This window comes from Wyeomyia smithii, chromosome 2 (genome assembly GCF_029784165.1).
Source record: "Wyeomyia smithii strain HCP4-BCI-WySm-NY-G18 chromosome 2, ASM2978416v1, whole genome shotgun sequence".
NCBI classification, from domain to species: Eukaryota; Metazoa; Arthropoda; class Insecta; order Diptera; family Culicidae; genus Wyeomyia; species Wyeomyia smithii.
In genome coordinates, this window is record NC_073695.1 from 101544554 (window position 1) to 101567244 (window position 22691).

The following is a 22691-nucleotide window of genomic DNA, read 5'->3' on the forward strand; positions in this document are numbered from 1 at the left end:
TTACATTTTCTTATCGTTACCATTTATCATTATTTGATAAATCGATTACACAAAGTCATATTAGTCTTTCTTTCAACGCAACATAATACGGCTTAGGTGATAGTGTGATTCCATCGATGCCATCTAGCTCCGGCAGATGTCCTTCCCCGGCAGGTTCTATTATAAAAGCATGCATGAAGGCAGCAAAAAACAAAAACAAATTCGACTTGGCCAACGATTCCCCTAAGCATCGTCTTTTACCTGAAATCCATAAAAACTAGATCATAATCAGGAAGTTTTTTCAAAAACACACATAACCTACCAGCTCCAAAAGGCAAAAAATATTCATGCGTTATAAGTTTACTCCCGGTTTCATCCATAAACCTTTCAGGACGAAAAACTTCAGGATCATTCCAGTACGCTCTATCCATATGCAACGAATAAATTGAAACCATAGTGATCGTATTTTTCGGCACTACATACGCCCCCAACTGAACGGGTTGCAACGTTCTGTGGGCAATAGCAAGTGGTGCCACATTAGCAATTCTCTGAATCTCACAGATTACGGCTTCCACGTACGGCAAACTACGTCGGTCATCTAACAACGGAAGCCGATATCGTCCTACCACATTGTCCAGCTCCTGGTGAACCTTTTTGACAACCTGCGGATTGTGCAGCATGTAGGCGATCCCGAAACCAAGTGTGTTGCTGACCGTTTCCGATCCGGCTTGAAAGAGATCGAGGCACAGGCAAAGAAGCTGTTCGCTACTGAATGACGAATGGATGTTGCTCTTTTGCAGCTCGCGAAGATATAATGTTATCAGACAATCATTTTCTTCGGGAAGTCTCGGTTTATTATCAATTAAATTGATGGTATCCTGAAAAAAAACATCGTTGCATGAATAGTTCTCCTAAACTTGATTGATTTTATATTACATTCAAAAATTCCCACAATGGTTTTAGCAGATTGACGAGGGGAGTAAAACCAGAGAGAACAGGAAATACATGCCGAAAGCTCGGAAACTGATTCAATACACCGCCAGACATATCTATCACTCGAAAACTTTTATGAATTGTCTCGGTAATCCATTCCAGGCGCTTATCACTTAAATGAAACCTATAAAAACAATGCTTCGTAGAAATCGCTTTTAGGAAACAGAACGTTAGATACCTTTTTCCAGCAATTAAAGTCCATATGATATTTAGAACCGATATATCAAATGCATTGTGCATACTAATCGGATTGTTTGTCCGTGATAATTTGCGAAAATGATGTATCAATTCTTCGGCTTCTTTCTCCAGGTGGTACGCCATCCCTGCCGTACCCATACCAAGTGTTTTCAGTGCTTTGATGGAAAATCTGCGTTGCATGTCCCAGTTCTCTCCATCCGTGAAAACCACGCCTAACCGTTTATCGAAAGAGCGTATTCGGAAAAAGAACCCGTCTGGCCGACCGTTGAACTCATCCTTGCAGTACAGCTCTCGTATAGCATCCATTCCGGAAACAATAACAACCCGATCCCGGCCCAGCTTCAACCCCACGACCGGTCCGAAGCGATTCACCAACTCGGTCCACATCAGATGATGGAAGGAGAAATGCTTGAGCAGCTTGAGCACATAGTAACCGCTACCGATCAGCGGGAACCAGCTGGGACCTTTGAAATGGTTGAAAAGAAACAACAAAACTCATTCTTGTTAGTGATAAAAAGCAGACGAAATCGATTGACCTAACCCAAGGTGCGTATGATTCTGCATGTTCTTTAACATAACCGGTTATGCCTTTAAATAACGGAATGTAGCGTGAATTGATGTGGGGCTGAATATGGATCAAATATATGCATTCAACTTGAGCATTTTTCATTCTATCTGCGACATAAGAAATCCAAAACGAATGGGATACATATGCTTCTATTGTTTGCGGGTTAATCCACACTGCTTCACGTTGAAAATATTTTGTGGACTTGGAAAAGTTTCAGTTAGAAGAACTTTTTTTTCTTAAGAGTACCAGTTTTGATTTGTTCAGAAGAGTTTTAGGCAACTAAAAACACCTATCCAAAAAGCCATTTTACGTATTACATATTACCTACTATTTACTCATATACCGTGGAATGGGGTAAAATTGATCACCTAGAAATTCGTGATAAAAAATACTAATCAAAAGATATTACTTTTACAACACTACGCAATGTTAACGTGTCCTTAAACGCACCTTTTGCATGATTCACATACCTGTCAACTTTTCATATTTTCGAAAAATTTTTCTAACTCAGTCAAAACTCAATCAAATTTGATCAAACAAGTTTCCAAAAAACAAAAAAAAAAGTATTGAATTTACTTAAAGTAATCTTAGTTGAGGGTCAATTACGTTAAATTTGGAGAAGTGAGTAAAGTTTGATAAAAGCTCAAAAAATGTAACTTTCAACAATGATCATTCCATACCATTAAAGAAATACTGGTGAATTCGCAGGAAACCACAAAGATCTTATTTTCAGAGCTTGTTTTTGAGCTTTTGCAACAAACCGAATTGAAATCGGTCTAACGACGATCAAATAAGAGCAAATTTAGCAACAAGCAGCTCGTGAACCAAAATAAACAAATTTTAACTTGAAATATCGTTATTTTCGTTTCCAGACTAGCTGTAAATGATATTTTTCAGTACAGAAATCATCATTTATCTTTAGCATATCGAAAAAAAGCACATTGCCAAAGGAATGTATGGATTTCAATGGTGATCAATTTCACCCCAATTTACCTCATAGTACCTTATAGAATTATCGAATTTATTTCATGAAGTAGACGATAGAAAATTTAACCAATAGCCATAGAGGTTTACTGGAGCACATACCAGTACTTGTTTTAAAATTATACTATTTCGGGAAAAATGTACATGAAGCTAGTTAATTGGAAATTGTTATAGAAATTGATCAATTTCACTCCGTTCCATGGTTCATATTATATATAGTTTCGAATGAAAATTCAAACAGTCTTCTGAATGTCATCCCTTGACAACTTTTCTCTATCTCTTCTATTCTTATCTTTTGAAATATATTGACTTGTAAAAAAATCAGATTTTTCCAAATGTTATTCCAAATAAATTTTTGAAAAAAAGTATACAAAGTTGCTTAGCTTAAAACAGGCTACACATCTACAACGTTTTCATGCTGACAACCCCTTAGTCGAGTTGGCGGGAAATTTTTCAATTACCTTACTTAACAAAAATATTTACTAAATCATTTTAATAAATTATATATATAACACTGTGCTACAGCGATTTAGAACTTCTGAAGTGATCTAGTGTAGGTTATAGGTCTTTTTTTTCTTTATCTAGGGTTGTAGGTCTTGTTAAGTGTAACATTTGCTCATACTAGAAATTTTCCATACACCCCCAAAATCTGAAGTTATGGTTAAAAAACGGATTTTTGGACCTCAGTGCATACAACTTTTTTTAACTCAGTCATTTCTGGACCGATTTTCAATATTCAACCAGTTTTAGAAAGAAGATAAATAGAGCTTTCAAAATATATATAGTTTTGTACTAATGTCGATACAACATGTTGAGTTATTTGAGTTTAAATCTATTTTTTTTACCTTTTCACGCAATTTTTCAACTTAATTTGAAATTTGCCGTATTTTTTGTAAGAAAGATACCACAAATACACTAGAATTTTAAAAGTATATTCAATTCCAAATCAAATAAAAGCAGTTTTGTGTAAATCGGTTGATATTTGGCTGAGTTATATATTTTTCAAGAAAACCTAAGTTGTTGGCTTCTATCGCACAATTATTTCACGGTGCTGCAAATGATGAAAAAAATGCAAGAACTTCTGATGTGACATAGTGTGGGTTGTAGCTTTAGTCAAGTGTTACTTGCGCGTATACTCAAATTTTTCCAATTACCCCAAAAATTTTAAGTTATAGTTAAAACCCAGTTTTTAGACCTTAACTCACATTTTTATGTTTAATTCGATTATTTTTTAATCGATTTTTAATATTTTGACCATTTTGGAAAGATGAAAAGTAGAACTTTCAAATCATAAAAATATGTCTATATATCCTATATGTGATGACCCATATGTGATGAGCAGTTTTAAAATAAATAAGACGGTTTATGTTATTATCAAATTTTTTCAACTTTAGTCGCGATTTTTCACGCATTTTTGTAAAGAAGGAGCTTCAATTGCTGTTGAATTTGAAAAATTCTTTTTAGTGCTAAACGAAAACAATAGAAATAATTTGTGAAATCTACGATTATGGTGGAAATCATCAAATCATATCTCAGCCGAATTAAAACTGATTTTCATAAACAACACTTATTGTTTTCGTTTGGCACTAAATGTACTTTTCAAATTCAATTTCCACAAAACGACTTTCATTTGGTTCGGAATTGAATATACTTTCAAAACTCTGGGGTATTTATGATATTTTTCCTACAAAAATAGACGGTAAGTTTCAAATTAAGTTGAAAAATTGCGTGAAAAAGTGTAAAGAATTAGATTTAAATTCGAATAACTCAACATTCATTATTGATATTACTACAAACCTGTATATAGCTCTATTTGTCCCCTTTCTAAAACTGCTAAAATATTAGAAATCTGTTTGTAAATGACTGAGTTAAATAAAATTATATGCGTTGAGGTCTAAAAAACCGTATTCTGACCATAACTTCAGATTTTGGGAAATTTCTAGTATGAGCGAATGTTATACGCAACAAGACCTACAACCTACACTAAGTCACTTCAAAAGTTCTAAATCGCTGTAGCACAGTGCTATCTTTCCAGAACTCTTGTGAACGATCTACCGAATAAGGATTGTGTCGGAATGTGGTTCTTTATTCATAGACTGATAACTAATCTAACCTTATTCCGAAAAGCTCTGTTATACCAAAGATGACTAAACAAGATACCTGACTCTTGCAGAATTCTTCGAACATGATTGTCGCTGCGTGTGAGCAAAAGTCGAACTAATTTATACACTGTTAATTTGATGTATACTTGACTTCAAAATCAACTGACAACAAGGTCAAGACATGACTGCTGAAAGGTGAATCAATTTTTTTAGTATCCATGTGGACGACTGTACGGTGCTACCATCCGAAAAATGATAATAATGTGTACGAATGTTTAGTTTTCAAACATGAAACCTTCCGGAAGAACCAAGAATTATCGGTGCATCATTTAAAATTAAGCGTACCATCAAAACTTCCTGATAACCACTATGAGCACACTCTACAGCCAAGTTTTCTACTCTTGCCAAGGTTAATAAAGTTAATAATTAACGATTAAGCTTCTATAAATATTTCCTCCAAAAACCAAACGCGAGATTCCTAGGTTGATAAGGCAATAATAATAATAACAATAAAACCGCTCTAGAAGCACTTGGAAATCGTCTCATATTCTATTGGTGGATGGCATTACCTCTTTAAGAGCGACATCAAGTCATTGCGCACTGCTACTTACAACAAGTTCAATTTAACTTATCATTGCTTGACAGCAACCACATTAGCTAAAGTTTATTGTGCTACTTTACACAAACCATAACATTTGATTCATATTCATATGAATATGTACCGGGTTTGTATATTCTGTTCTTTTTAACAACAACCGAAAATATGAGAAAATTATACATTAATATATGACAATATATCGTTAACGAAAGTGTTGTACATAATTCATGTCGTCGTTACTTTCGGAAGTATCATCTACACTACTTTAAATTATTATCTCCCAGGGGCATTTTCTGTGATATACGACGAAACTCGAGAATTATAAACGCGACTTCCATGTTACCTGGCTTACGACATATCAAACTTTAAGTATTGGTAGAAGAGGACCTGAAAATAAATATAACCCCTCAATATAAACCCCCACTCTGATAGTCAATTTCATACTTTTTTGTACTTTAAAGAGCAAAAAATATGGCAATACCATTAAGTGCAAAATATGACAATATCATTAATCTGCGTGTTATCTTAAGCGTCGAGCTGACCAAACTGCTACACCTTTTTCATATACAATCTTGAACAGCTCAACGATCGATGACGGACTATGCACGGTGAACTGGTTCTGCTCATACTTACAATTTTATGAGAATTTAAGTCTTGGCAGCACTAACCGTCGGAAAGTGGTCGTGTTCAAAATGTATGAAAAATCTGGAAGTTAGATATCTTGTTCTGTTTATCTTTGGTTATACGCAGAGGTTTAGGTCATCGAACAGAAAATTGAGTTATGGACTGTTGGTGTTTTGTACTAAACAACTATTTCCATTGTTTTAAATGTATACTTCGAAAGGACCATGTTTAGTAATGAGGTCGTTGAGGTCTATTTTTGAGAATTAGAAAAATTAATAGTAATCTGCATTTCACATATTTGCTTGAAAATTGCCTTTATTCGTTTCGTTTCGGGCCTAAAATGGCGAAACTGTCACAAACATTTACGATGTTTTGAAATTATTCAGATGATGCATTAGTATTCACAGCACTGAAATGATATAGAACTGATTACAAAAAGGCTTTATACTGAAACATTTTTACATGGATATTAAAATGATGATAAACTTTGACTTTTTATTGGATCATTATAATAAACGAGTGCAATTGTACACCACTGATTGATAAAAGTGAAAAAAAGTTGCCCTAGAGCTCAAACTGGAAAAAAAAGCGAAGATTATAACTTTTCGATCGTTCCTGTGAGTTTTAGTGCCCTTAGTCGCCTTAAAAAGCTTTAAGTTTTCAAAGGTTTCCATGAAGTTTTCCCGTAAGCAAACGGAGAAAGAACGAACCCGGCGAGCAGTTACTCTGTGGCCTTTTGACACAACTTCGAGGCGACTAGGAGCACCAAAACTCTCAGGAGCTGTTGAAAATCTATAATCCTTCTTTTTTCCAGTTTAAGCTCTAGGGCATATCCTGTGTTGATAAGTATAATAGTACTAATAGCACAAAAACAGACGTTCATCTTATTCTCAAAGGATGTATAAAAACTTGCAATCGTCATTTCACTGTAAGTGGTAATGCTCCCGCCATGCGGCGCTCGCGTCAATGATAAACGAGGCACTGATATCGACAAAATATCGATACGGCAATATTTATGCAGTGCAACTGGGGCTCCACAAGACAGATGTCGTTAGTGTATTAACGTATTTTGATTCAAATTTTTACACACGATTTTAATTTTTTTATTATGAACATGAATGTCTGTTCTATGTGCTAATAGTATGGTATCCGTCATCAGATGCAAAATAATATATTTTAATACTTTTCTTTTAATATTTAATTGAACAAATGCACTCCACACTTTTGACAAAATATGACATCAAACAATTTGACAACAACCTGTTTTAAAGATAATCAGTTCATTCAATAGAATGTAACAATACATCCCCTTTCTGTAACCACACCGCCAAGCGTTAATGATTCTGCTTAGACACATTTTGATTATTATTACAATTTGAAATATGTTTATTAAAACCAAACAGTTGGTTTTCTTAATTCACAGCTATACAACCCAAATTTATTCTTTCTTTGTATACCGAAAAAAATGAAAGCTTATAGTTTCTCAACCATTTCTGTGAATTTTTGTACCCCTATCAGAGATAGAAGTGCGTCAAAAGGCCATTGAGTAATTGCTCGTCGTACGGGAAAACTTTTTTTCATATCTCTGGAAACTTCACGCATCTCTGAGTTGACTAAGAGCACCAAAATTTACAAGATAGGGTAAAAAACTATAATCTGTCATTTCTTTGCAGTTTGAGCTCTAGTAGGGATACCATCTGGTTGAAATTAGAAATAAGGACACCTTTTTTTCGGTACAACTTTGAGCTAAGCTATTCTTCGAAGTTTAAAATAATATACCACGTTAAATGTGATTTGCACTTCAAAAACACCGAGAAACTTCTTTTCCTGTTCAACATACTTCTCAAACGATCTAATATTATTAAGCAGTTTTGAATGTATAGGCAGATGTTTAGCAAATGTAAACTTTTTCAAATTGAACTCACCGTTTAGATGGGACTGACTGGAAAGTCGAAAAATGAAAAATGTGATTTTTTCTGGATGTTTAGGGTGAAATGAAGTGTTCGAATATTTTGGATATTGATTAAGGTGTGTTTGAAAATGTATTTTGTATGTCGTGTGTGCAAGTAGGGGTACTGGGGGTAAGCCCGGCCCCCTAAGGAAAATGATTCTTTAGTAGCACTTGACGGCGAATATTGTTATATTTCTTTCACAGAATCATTGCCCAGATTGTTTTCTACAAGATATGAAGGTTTTCAGTACTTTTAAACTGTTATTTTACAAGTAATAGTGAAGTTTTGAAACTAAGATAAAAACGACGTTTAGCAATCAGTGCGGGTGAAACCGGCACCCCTTGGGGGTAACACCGGCACCTAAGTTTGTTCATGAATTTACTAGAATTAACTGAGCCAATTTGAATTCGGAAACCGCCAAATGAGAGATCTTACAATTCTGTATGTTACTGTTGAATTTGGTTGTTGTCGGTTAGCTGGTTCTGGGGAGATTGCCGGAACCAGTGCCGGTGAACATTAGGTATAAACAATAAAAGAATTTGATACTCGGCAAGCCTATCATGTGGCACTTTAAATCATATTATTAACTAGTTGAATCGAAGCCAGGATCACATTGACCACACCGGAGCATATTTCAAATACCACCGGGAAAGCGGTCAGTTTTGTGACTTGATTCAGTACATTTGGCACCTCTAATAACCCTTGGAATCATACATAAATCACAGAAGGACTTGATTGCATGGTTTTAAGTCGACTAATCAATTTATTTAGCAGCGAGCCATCGGTAATAGATGAGAAATATGTGTCAGTAACATTCAACTAGTCTCTGACCATGTCGGGCTTACCCCACTCACTGGGTGACGGTGTTACCCCGACAGCACACATTTTTTTTAAAAGAGTATTTCTACTAATTTATCGCTTCAATTTACCTCAGATCGAATTCCTGTGATTGCTAACAATACAGGCAATAAATTGTAGAGCAACGAAAAATTATTTTAGTCTTTTCAAATGAATAAAAGCTTAAGTTCCACTCACGAAAAATTACATCCGTTTACGCATCAGCTGCAGTAGCGAATGTTTTGTCTATTATTTCGACGTTTGACGTTTCACGGTGACTTCGATGTGTCTTAAAATGTCTAAAATATTAAATACGAACAGTTCACATATTCCAAAACACAGTTAATTAGCGTTTTCTAGTTAAATCCCAGGGGAGGCGGTCTTACCCTCAGTGCCGGGCTTACCCCCAGTACCCCTATAGTTAGTATTATACTATTGGCAGCGTTTTTCGCGAAACTATGTTTTTTTTTAACTTATGGTGAGTTTTCCTCAGCATCTACTGAGCCTATCTGGCTGAATTTTTTTCCAGCATGTAAAAATGGATTACCTTACTTGTTACATAGCCGTTTTTCAATATATTTTTTTCAACTTTTTATGATTTTTTAAAGCGATTTTTATGAAAAGAGCTAATTTATTGCTAAAATGGCTGCCGTTTTGTCAATTTTTTTAAATTTCAAAAACGACTATATAACAAGTTAGATAATCCATTCTTACATGCTAAAAAAACTTCAGCCAAATCGGTTCAGTACTTGCTGAGAAAAACCTACCTCCGATTTAGGGAGGGCATTCACGTTTTCAGCTGCCAACAACCTTATACACTATATGTGCAACCACGACATGTAAAATAAATCTTCACATGAACCCTAATCAATAGCCAAAATAGCCGAGCACCTTACTTTACTCTAAACATTGGAAAAAAAAATTTTCGACCTTACAGAGTAGGGTACGGGGGACCCAAATGTTTAACGGTTACAATACTTAAAAGATTTCTCTCGTCACTTAACTAAGATTCAACTAAAAACAAAGTCGTCCGTAGTGACCGTTGTGTTCTGGAAACAAAGAAATTATTGATTTTGAATAATTCTGCATATTATTATCACACTACAAAATTGAAAATCTTATGAAAATCAGGACAAATGCCAGAAAATGAAAAATAAGTCAGGATGTCAAACAGGGTCTCAAAATCAGGACATGTCCTGCTAAATCAGGACGGGCAAAACCGGTGTTGACTATAGTCACTGTATACTTTACTAGTCTGGCGGACTGGATTTCGGGAATCAGTGTGAACTGTCAAAACAGGAACCAGTCGATAGTGCGTCGATTTTCGCATTTGAAGTATTGTAATCGTTTCGTAAAAAGATACAGAATAAATTAGTCTCAATAATTGGACTTTTTGTGACAATTGCTATTTTTTTGAGAATAGTTATTGTAATGAATTAATGATATCACAATAATGTTAAATTTATACATGTGAGAAAATCACAAGGAATATTTTCTTTCGTCGCATCAATAACGTGCTCTTTTTATAATTAATTGTTTATTGATAACATTATACTGCCATAGATTTGCTGTCCTGTCGCTTTTCACGCTGTACTATTGTACGGGAAATGCTCAATCGGAACAAAATGATTTTTTTTTATAATTTTCTCTTTCAACGAATAAATGCATTATCAGGTAACTCGCAAAATTTTAGCCATTTTCCTCTAATCTCCGCATTCTTTGGAAACCGGAGTAAACTTGTTTGTTTCTTTGTCCTTCGCCAATTGCTGTTACATTTGTTAGAGTGCGTCTTGAACTGTCCTACAGATCAGACGTTTTTTTCGGTTGCTTGTGGACTGGTCTTTGACTGCCTATAGCTTCAAAGTTTGTATTTTGTCAGTGTGTCTTTTAAAGACTACCTGAAAGTTATTTCCCATCAGTCTTTCTCAAGACTACCTACTTTTGAATTGAACATTTGTTTTAACTTTTTTCGTATCACCTGAAATGGCTGGACGAAAAAAGAAACCACGCATCGCTGCGGGGAGGAAAAAAGAGGCATCTCTTTCTGACACTTCGAGTGTCTGTAGTGACAATCCTTTTGATATTTTGCCTTTGCAAGAAGCTGGTGAAATGGAAGTTAATAATAATGAAACTATACAAAATGTATAATCTTTAAAAAAGGAGAAAGTTCCACCTATTGTGGTAACTATTTCTTCTGAATTTAATATATTCAAAAAGGAACTTTCAACGTTTGTTTCTGACGTTAAAGTTACCTATCAAATTGGCCGTAGCGGTGAATGACGCTTATTAGCCGACTCAATAAAGGGTCGTGATCGTCTTGTTCAGTATTTAACTGACAAGATGTACAAATTTTTTACATATGACACCAAGAACGCCAAGCCGTTCAAGGTTGTCTTGAAAGGTCTCTCCAACGATCGAACCGTTGATGAGATCAAACTTACTTTAACAGAATTACTTGGCATAGCCCTTACCCAAGTAATTCTAATGAAACAAAAATCACGAGGCGAAAACAGTCAGCGCACCGGAATTTCCCTTGCTAATTATTTAATTCATTTTAACCGAAATGAGGTTAACAACTTAAAATTTTTTGAAAAAGCACATGCTTTGGGTAATGTGCGTGTAAAGTGGGAAATTTATAGGAAGTATGGCGGAGGGGAAAAGCATATCACCCAATGCCGTACTTGCCAACGTTATGGCCATGGTTCCAAATTCTGTAACATGGATCAAAAATGTCTGATTTGTGGAGACTCTTCTCACAAAAAGGACACATGTCTTGTGAAAGAGAGTAAAAATTTTCGCTGTGCGAATTGTAACGGCAACCATATGTCAAATGTTTATCAATGCCCAGTCCGTTTAGCAATTTGTTAAGGCAAGGCAAGGTAAACAAAATTCAATTTCTCAATTAAAACCAACTTCAAAACAAAATTTTCCAAGCGTACCAGTGACGCATAGTTTACCTACTCCTTTGCATACCCGTTTAACTTATGCACCGGTTACAGATAGTTCGAACATTATACCGCCTAGTGTTGGTAGTTCGAAAATGACCATTAATATGGGTATCAAAACACGCTAGAAAATAATTGTACACCTATTACTCCAGCTAATATTTCTGCCGAAAATATTTTTTCTAATGTCAACTGCCTGGGGCCTATTACGGCAGGTAAACTTTCTTTTTTGCAACAGGCAATGTTCGATCTTATGAATGCCATGTTGCAGGCAAAATCAATGTTTAAAGCCATTCAAATAGGCACAAATTTTACTATTAAAATTGTTTCGAATTTAAAATTTAGCAATGTTTTTAAATAAAACAATTAAAATATTAAATTGGAATGCTCGCTCATTGAAGGCCAATGAGAATGAGCTTATTAATTTTTTAACAGTAAATAATGTGCATATCGCAATTATTACTGAAACATTTTTGAAACCTAACATAAAATTAAAATATGATCCCAATTACATGGTTCATAGATATGATAGGATTCAGGGTTCCGGCGGTGGAGTTGCAATTGTTATTCATCGCCGAATCAAACATCGTGCTCTTCCCCATCTTGAGACGAAAGTTATTGAAACTTTGGGAATTGAAGTTCAAACTGAACTTGGGATTTTATTTACTGCCGCAGCATATTTACCATTTCAATGCACACGCGAGCACAAAAATTATTTTAAAGGTGATTTACAAAAACTCACCAGAAATTGTTCGAAATTTTTTATAATCGGCGATTTTAACGCTAAACATCGTTCATGGAATAATTCGCAAAGTAACTCCAATGGCAAAATTTTATTCAATGATTGTTCTTCAGGATACTATTCTATTTTGTCTCCGAATAGTCCTACTTGCTTTTCTTCTGTAAGAAACCCTTCAACAATTGATTTGGTGCTAACAGATCAAAGTCATGTATGCAGTGATTTGATCACACATGCTGATATTGATTCTGACCATCTTCCAATAACTTTTTCTTTATCACATGAATCAGTTTTGAACCCTATGAGCTCTGTTTTTAATTATAACAAGGCTAATTGGGAAAGATACAAAACTCATATTGAGAGAAATTTCAATAATGAGCTTGATTTGCAAAACGAAGTGAATATTGATTCCGCTTTGGAAGCATTAAAATGTGCAATTGGTGATGCCAGGAATTATTCTGTTCCAAAGGCTCTAGTGAAATTTGATTCACCAATAATTGACGAAAATCTTCAACTTCTAATTCGTTTGAAAAATGTCCGCAGACGTCAATATCAACGTTCTCGTGACCCTGTTTTTAAAACTATTTATAAAGATTTACAGAAAGAGATTAAACATAGATTTACTCTTCTGAGAAATCAAAATTTTGAGACTAAAGTTGAAAAATTGAAACCATATTCAAAACCATTTTGGAAGCTGTTAAGAAACCTTAAGAGATTCTTAAGAAACCTTCAAAGCCTATTCCAGTTTTAAAAGATGGTGAACGTTTTCTTGTATCCAATGAACAAAAGGCTCAAAGACTTGCTCAGCAGTTTGAGAGTGTTCATAACTCAAATTTGAATTTTGTGAGTCCAATTGAAAATGAAGTCACACGTCAATTCGATTTAATTTCTTCCCAGAATTTTTTACCGCAGAAATAATTGAAACTAACTTGAATGAGATTAAATCAATTATTAAAAATTTCAAAAATATGAAAGCACCTGGTGACGATGGAATCTTTAATATACTAATCAAACATCTCCCTGAGAGCACAATGGAATTTTTAGTGAAAATTTTCAATTGCTGCTTCAAAATTGCATATTTTCCCAAATTATGGAAAAATGCAAAAATTACTCCAATTTTAAAACCGGATAAGAATCCAGCTGAAGTTTCAAGTCATCGACCAATCAGTTTGCTTTCTTCAATAAGTAAACTGTTTGAGAGAATTATTCTTAACAGAACGATGTCACACATCAACGAAAATTCAATTTTTGCAAATGAACAGTTTGGATTTCGCCATGGGCATTCCACAACTCATCAATTGCTCAGAGTTACTAATATGATACGAGCTAACAAATCTGAAGGTTATTCCACTGGAGCTGCTCTTTTAGACATAGAAAAAGCATTCGACAGTGTTTGGCATAAAGGTTTGATTGCGAAATTGCAAACTTTTAATTTTCCAATTTTCCTAACCAAAATTTTAAAAAATTATCTTACTGATCGAACTCTGCAGGTTGTCTATCAGAATTCAAAATCTGATAGATTTCCTGTCAGAGCAGGTGTACCTCAAGGTTCAGTCTTGGGTCCAGTCCTGTACAACATATTCACTTCAGATCTTCCTGATTTGCCTCCAGGATGCACAAAGTCATTGTTCTGCGATGACACAAGCATTTCCGTAAAAGGAAAAAGTCTTCGTGTCATATGCAGTCGATTGCAGAAAAGTTTAGATATTTTTTCTTCCTACTTGCAAAAGTGGAAAATCTCTCCCAATGCTTCTAAAACTCAAATGATAATTTTTCCGCATAAGCCTAGGGCTTCTTTCCTCAAGCCAAACAATAATCACGTTGTCAAGATGAATGGGGTTATTTTAAGTTGGTCCGACAAGGTTAAGTACTTGGAATTAATTTATGATGAAAAACTTATTTTCAAAGAGCACATTGAGAGTATACAAGCCAAGTGCATCAAATATACGAGATGTTTATATCATTAACAGGAATTCTAAACTTTGTTTAAAGAACAAACTTTTGATTTACAAACAAATTTTTAGACCAGCAATGCTTTATGCTGTACCGATCTGGTCAAGTTGCTGTTCATCAAGGAAGAAAATGCTCCAAAGGATTCAGAATAAAATTCTGAAAATGATTTTGAAGCGTCCTCCTTGGTTTGGTACACTCATATTACATAGACTTACTGGTGTTGAACCATTAGAAGCTACGTCAAATAAAATTATTAACAAATTTCGACAAAAATCGTTGCAATCCTCAATTGCTACGATAAGCTCTCTTTATAGCCAATAAGTTAGCAATTAAGTTAGTTGTAAGTTTACTTCCCCTTCTCTGACAAGTAGGTTTAAATCCCTACGAATGATAAGTCCTAATTGCGAAAGCAAACAAATCCTAACAATTAAAATTACAAATTTCTAACAGTGTTGAGAAGTCACCATTTGTGATTGGACACACATACTCATTATTTACTAATATTTATCATAAATATTTAAGCTACTAACAAATCCCCCCCTTAAAAAAAAAAAAAAAAAAAAAAAAACATTTGTTATAAACGCACTTCATTTTTACATCAAATGTTTACTTTCAAAGAAGTCATATGCAACATGAATTATATCCAGTGGTGTCAGGATTTTAATGTGAAAAAGTGGGTTGCCAGTTGCATGGTTCCCCACTCCGCCAGACTAGTAAAATTCAGTGACTATAGTGTTGACCAGTGAACCAAGCAATACGAACTTAATTTAAAAAATGTAAATTACTACATGAACTGAACAGTCTCGACTACTTTGTGATAAGGTCGTATGTCTAAACGTAAACAAAACGAGTGAGAGATGATTTGGTCGGCGTGCGACCAGACCGAGCCAAGCGCCAAACACATTGTTTTGCGTAATTAGCATTTGAAGTTTGACCACCCATAAATTGATCGTGTTTGAAATATCATTAATTCAATGCTAACACGTATTGAACAGGGCTTAATGAATGTCCTGTTATCATAAATACACGAAAAATAGCAATAATTGATAAAATATTTGGTTTTTATTTTTGACACCTATGCACTTAGTTCACTCTGGTCGAACAAAGATTTTAAAAAATGGTCTTCAGTTCGGTCTGGTCAAACGTATTTACTACAACATATTAACTTGACTATTAAACAAACTAATTTTTCTCACTAGTCAAACGTTATACATAGATATCAACACTGCTTTATCTCTCAGCTCAATCTGTATCAAAAATTATACAGCTGATAGACAAGCAAAGCTTTATTTCTGTTGCTCTTTTTGCTGGTACCGCAGGCATGGGGACACCACAGCACTCCAAAGCGCATGTGGCCCATCTGCTAACAAACACACCACGCAGGGCATTTCGTATTACCCTCCGTCGCGAGCTCAAGACAAAACACTGGAGAGCCATTCGTAATCACGCCAACCGAGGATTTTTAACTTCGGCACATGAGGCAACCGAGGGCTTGTAGTTTCGGGGAACACACAAGCATTAGTCGCCACGAGGAGATTGACAATGGAATAATAATGGATAGTTGGATGTTAGCCATCGTATACAACCACCTGCAATATTTTTTTCATATGTACTTTTGAAAAAATGAAGCGTTTGAGAAAACACGTGTAGGCATGCGGGCTCCCGAGGGCTAACGAAGTTGAGAACACTCGGCTTTGTGTTTGCCGAATCTTTCGAAGGGCTGTTTTATCTAGAACACTGCGGGTTTTTCGTTTTGTATACGCACTGAAGGGCAATCTGAATACCCTCCGTGGCATCGCTTGAAACACACACGCGGATGATGTGGTGGGTTTAGACATGCCTGGGTGCCAAAGCGCACCGAATGCTAAGTGTTAAGATAGTATTAATATGAAATGCTCTGGTAGGGTATAACTGCCTTTAATGGACCATTTAGTAGCGTAGCTGCAAATTTTGCAAGAAAAAGTGTAAATATCTAAACTGAATTAAGTATTTCATTATGTATAAACATGAAGAAACATGTTTATCATCTTTTCTGCATGAAAAACTACTAGATAATACCTCTATTTTCTTATAATAAAAGAAATAAATCATCGTTTCAGTTTCCTTTAATGGGCCACCGTTTCCTTATTTGAACCACAACAATTTCCTAATTTGGGCCAGGTATAAATAATACATCTCTCCAACCGTACTGCCGCTGATGAAACTAACTCTGGCTTACGCACTGAGAGTGCTGGATCTGGATCAACTGTAGACTGCACCCGTTCTTTCGTAATAGGGAATCCTTTACGTGCCAGCCGAGTTATCCAGCGAACAATTGAATCGTTTTCGTGGTTTTCCTGACCACTTGCTGCTTGCACGGAACATTACGGTGGATAGTGGAACATTGGAGCGCCTGCAAGCTTCTCTAGTCGAAACACCACTTTTTATTGCTTAAAGACACTCAGGAACAGCTGAATCAGTATATTTTTTTCCGATTTCCGACGTTTTTCCCATTTTAGCAGCAATTTTATACAATAACACGATCATAACAAATTTATTGTAACTATGGTAACTATGATTCGCGGCGTTATTTCGATGACAGCTCTTGTTCGAAATGAAGCATGCCGGAATAAGGAAAACAGTATTATTTCCACCCTTAATTGGGCCACTATTTTTTTCAATACTTTAAGCGTTTTTCTAGTTAAATTTATTGCTTATCTTTTAAAGACACCATTATCCTACCCGTTCATCGAAAATCTGATTATTTTCGCTCGGAAAGTGTGATGTCAGTGCTGTTTTTGGTAAAGCCATTTCCTATGGAAACGTTAACGAACCATGTAAAACTAGAGATTCTCAGAGGGAGAGATAAGCGATGAAAAAAACCGCTGATTTGGCAACTAGGTTTCACATATCAGAGGTGCCAGATCTCTTCTCAGAGCGCAATGTTCACTAACTTTTTTATTCGGCGGTGGAAGTCCTGGGGAATAATAAAGTGCATCACAAAAACCGTGACGGTGTTAAATCTTATGTTTATGTTTATTTTATATACTTTAATCATTGTTCTGTAGACTATACAAAGGGTTTGTAAACCACCAGTTAAAAATCACTGTGATGAAGCAACTTTGGAGCATTCTCAATTCATGTTTTAGCAATAAAACATGAAAAACGAGTAAAAATTAATATATTCTTTATCGACCCTTATTGCAATACCTTTCAATATGTTACCTTTCTTGTCCTTTTGGCTCGAATTTTGACATGTTCGTTTGGCTCACAACACTGTCTTCGCATATCTCTCCCTCTGAGTATTGCTAGTCAAAACAGGTAGCTGTTTTTAAACGACATATTTTGCAGCTTTAATGAAGTATATTATAGTAAACGTCTGTTGCGACATTTCTAATGAAGTACATTATTGAAGTTGTCAAAGCATAAATTAAAATAAGTATATTTATAATGTGTCATTTGGTGTGAGAAGTTCAGGTGGTCCACTAAAACAAGTGGTCTATATTAGGCAGATCTACCCTATTTTGAAGCGGGTTTTGTCTAATTTTATTGATTTAACGTATATTAACCCAGTCCTGACGTTGGTTACAAGAAAAAAAAAAATTTTATTTGAAAAATATCAAATAAAACTAAAATGCACATGGTTCGGTCTGGCACAACAAGATCTTGAAAAAAAGTGATGTGCCCATTGAAACGAAATTCAGCTCTACGAAAACCACCTGGCTGTTTATTTATCTAATTCTGATGACAGTCGTAATAACGATCTGCCCGAAGTGGAGAAATCAGTTACTTGTTAAAATAAATCGCAAAGTTTGCTTTTAAATCACAAACAATCACTTTCTTCAGATGTCTGTGTTTACGGTTCACTCTGGTCGAACGCAATTTCGTTCTTTTCACAAAATGCTACAGAGATTTTATATTATAACACGTCTATGAGCTATTCAAATGATTTCATTCTTTAATGGAACATAGATTACCAGTTTGCACATCCACTGGTGCTAATAACTCAATTTTAAAGAAAATGGCGCTTAGCTCGGTCTGGTCGCACGCCGACCATTTGTGCTTGTGAAGTGCAAATAATATAACTCTCACTCGTTTTGTTGACGTTTAGACATACGACCTTATCACAAAGTAGTCGAGAAGTCTTTGTCCTGTTAAAAAAAAAATACTTTCTATAGAAAAACTTTTTTTTTTTCTTTGACGGCCACGACGAAATCGAAAAAGCAGTACTTAACAGTTGAGTTAACTGCAGCAAATTTTCCGTGATGCGTATCAAGTCATTGCTTCGTTTAAACAGTATTTATTCCCACCGGGAAGCAATGCTTAATCAAAACACGAGTTTCACTTTTTCCATGGTAACCGAAATATCCGGAGTAGCGTCACTTCGATAAGTAATAACTTGAGAACGAATTAAAAACATGTCATAAACTTTTAACAGTATACTATTCTCAGATTTGGCCAAACCATTTCGTATTTTTTCTTGATTTGCAGCTCAATTCGCAGGCGTATTTTCTGCTATTGATCCTTTTCAGAAGCATTTAGCAGAAATGAATGAAAAATTTGTCAAATGCATTTTTTTCACGCGGATTTAAAAATTTATGTGTTTTCTGAATTTAAGCGGTTTTTTTTAACTCGCTACGTATCCCCCGCGTGAGAAAGACTTTAGTGTATTCTATTCAAAACGGGTACAATCGAGTAACTCCAAAGATTTTTTATTTGTGACACCATCTCTGTGTAAGGCAAAAGACTCCTTAACCCGTGCAGTAATCTGTATAGAAAATACCTATAGCACATTTATTTCCAATGTTGCTGCACTTAAAGTAACCGCGTAATTGCTTCACTGAGTATTGTAACAGTTTGAATACTGCAGCACCCCCAAAAAGTTCAGCATGCCTTTTAAAACAAAACGCGCTAAATTCGTCGCATAAATCGGCGCGACAGATAATACTGCTACATAATTCGTATTTTGATCTTAGCTTATTCCGCGATTCTCAGAGTTACGGTCTTCGGCCAGTGCTACCAGTGCACAATGGTCCAGGAATGCAATCTTATTGGCTCATAAACAACTTTGTAAAAGAAACCATCCTTCTAAATTGAAAAAATTAAGAAAAAAAAATTAGTACTTGTTTAGTACATGTTTAGTACAAATATTTTCATACAAAAATATTTCTTGATGCTTCACATGAATATTGTCGAAAACACTATCTCAAAAAACCAACACGATCGGGAGTTATCGATTTTGTTGTCAACTAAGAAATATTTTAACTTCACAGGTATTGCTGAAGAATGGACGACACTGATACCATCATGGCCACAAAATCTATAAGAAACTTCGGATAAGCCTTAACACTAATTCAGTTCCATGCTACATGTTGTCTTCTGCCTATTTGAGCTCGGAGTTGCAAATCAATCTTTTATAAAAATTAAAAAACAGAATAAGGCTGATACAAATTTCTAATTCTTAGTTAACCAAGAAAGGGAAGGGGGGGGGGGTGTCGAAAAACAAATAACACTGGGAAAAAAAGAATAGCTTCAAGGGGTTATATACATTTTTGGCCGAGAAAAAAGAGGGAAGTTTGAATTTATTTTTAAGTGCATAGCACCATTTTCATTGCATCAAAGTGGTATTTTTCTGAAAGTACAGTTTATCAACAACAAAAAATACGTTTGATTTTGAGTTATGCCAATTATTACTGGAGTAATGGCCGTTTCCCTTAAACGCTATTTTTTGCAGAGGCTTGCGGTGATCCTGATAGAGACTCAGCGGGTCAACCGAAATCAAAATACTCATATTATTTCATTAGTTTAGAAGTGTGCCGGGTCCTTTAACGATCGCTTATGAGTATTTTATTTTCAGTGCAAACGGAAACGTTTTTCCCAAAAAATGCACGTTTTGAGCGCTAAAAATTGCATTAAATTTTTTTTTGCGGCAAAATGTAACTGTATGTTTCAAAAAGCGATCGTTCAAGGTCCGGCGAATTTAATAACGAAAATTTAAAAAAAAAAGATGAAGAAAATCGGTTCGGTAGTTTTCCCGCAATCAGGATCACGGCAAAGTCATTTTTCGGAAAACACTATTCCGAGATAATCGCGTGTAAAGTTTCAAGTTTAGCCTTTTTTTTGGTAAGGGGGGGATTTGTTAGTAGCTTAAGTATTTATGATAAATATTAGTAAATAATGAGTATGTGTGTCCAATCACAAATGGTGACTTCTCAACACTGTTAGAAATTTGTAATTTTAATTGTTAGGATTTGTTTGCTTTCGCAATTAGGACTTATCATTCGTAGGGATTTAAACCTACTTGTCAGAGAAGGGGAAGTAAACTTACAACTAACTTAATTGCTAACTTATTGGCTATAAAGAGAGCTTATCGTAGCAATTGAGGATTGCAACGATTTTTGTCGAAATTTGTTAATAATTTTATTTGACATAGCTTCTAATGGTTCAACACCAGTAAGTCTATGTAATTCGAGTGTACCAAACCAAGGAGGACGCTTCAAAATCATTTTCAGAATTTTATTCTGAATCCTTTGGAGCGTTTTCTTCCTTGTTGAACAGCAACTTGACCAGATCGGTACAGCATAAAGCATTGCTGGTCTAAAAATTTGTTTGTAAATCAAAAGTTTGTTCTTTAAACAAAGTTTAGAATTCCTGTTAATGAGAGGATATAAACATCTCGTATATTTGATGCACTTGGCTTGTATACTCTCAATGTGCTCTTTGAAAATAAGTTTTTTTTTCAAGTTTAGGTTATGCGGCCGTGGCGAGGCGCGCTGCAAATCGCTCTAACTTTCTTCCTATTGCTCAGATCTTTATGAAAATTTGTGAAAATGTTCTCAAGATGTTGTATTTGAAGATAATACAATAAATTTTTTTTCGGTTTTTTGAAAACTAAAAAGGTATATAACCCCTTAATGAAATTTGTTACGACGTTTGTAACTTTCATTCAAATAAATGTTGAAAAATAACACTTTATCATTAATATTATGTATTTGGCATGATTTTTGACGACATTCTTACTGTCATTAGACTTGTTTGTTGCTAAATTATTCATATAGGTACGCTGTCGAAAAACCAATATTATCAAAACGGCTTGAACTTTCTTACTTCCCTTTTAAATATTCAACATTTTTGTAGGGGTGGGGGGATGGTGTGACGTAAAATGAAAATGAAATTTGTATCATCCTAATTTGAAAAATAAATTTTACTCACTGAGTTATACAGGGCGTTCAATTAGTTTGAATACACTTTAGAAATGTGTTAAAATGAATATTCTTTTCGGAGTATAAATTATTGAAACACTATTCATTAAGAACATAGTACACAAGACAATAAGACACATTAAGACATATTAACTGGGAGCAAAAAAGCAAAATAATCGCACGCGGCACGCAGCTGGTCCTTCGGCATCTCGTCCTAAATCCATAGTTCATACTTTATATTCGCTCTGCTTGGACAACATGTACGACCATATATAAAACCTGGACGTTCCAAGGGGCTGGGAGGCCACAAAATCTTGTTGAGAAAATCAGTCAAATTCTCCTGACACCACACTTGGACGATATTCGCCGTGTGGGCCGGTGTGCCGTCCAGTTGAGAAAGGTAATGATCCTTCCCGAAAAGGTCCCGAAGTGCTGGGGCCACTACCTTCTCCAGAACTTCGGTCTTATAGCACGCAACGATGATTTCCACGTTTTTCTCGATAAACATAAATGGGAACTTCTTACACCTCACACCACCAGGCATAGGAAATCACAAGCTTTTTTACTTAGCTTCACATATCACAATTTAAACTAACGTTCATTATAACTTCTAAGTGTCTTGTGTAAACAAAAAACTTCAAAGTGTTTGATTTTCATAGTTTTAAAATATTCGTCATACTATTCAAATGATCTGCAAAACTTCAACATTCGAACGATCACCGAAGACGACATGGGAGATACTTACCAGGTGGGAAAAACACAGGTTTCCTAACATCTCGGAAGCAAAATAGCACTAACAGAACGATCACCAATAGCACATTCTGCCACATATCTTAGAATTTTGAAGTAAAAAATCGAACAAAGCTCAAAGGTTTGGTCATCTACCACTAAACCTTGGTTCTGGACCGCGGAATTGCTCCCGCTGGACTGGAATAGCGTAACGTTGGCCACAGTCTTTTGTAGACACCGCAGATGCGCGTTCGGTTCAGATTTGCTGCTCTGAAACCCGTTGCGGCTTATCGGTACATCTGAACCTTT

At 35.3% G+C, this 22691-nt stretch overlaps 1 protein-coding gene across 1 annotated transcript; it reads right to left on the reverse strand.

Moving 5' to 3' along the window:
- Window positions 1–22584, reverse strand: LOC129722297 (methyl farnesoate epoxidase-like). The gene is made up of 5 exons (XM_055675642.1): window positions 22399–22584; window positions 1151–1634; window positions 916–1096; window positions 302–857; window positions 1–240 (listed from the first exon to the last, which is right to left on the reverse strand). The coding sequence occupies exons 1-5, from the start codon at window positions 22481–22483 to the stop codon at window positions 56–58; spliced, it is 1491 nt and encodes a 496-aa protein (XP_055531617.1). The 5' UTR covers window positions 22484–22584; the 3' UTR covers window positions 1–55.
- Window positions 22585–22691: the final 107 nt, after the last annotated feature.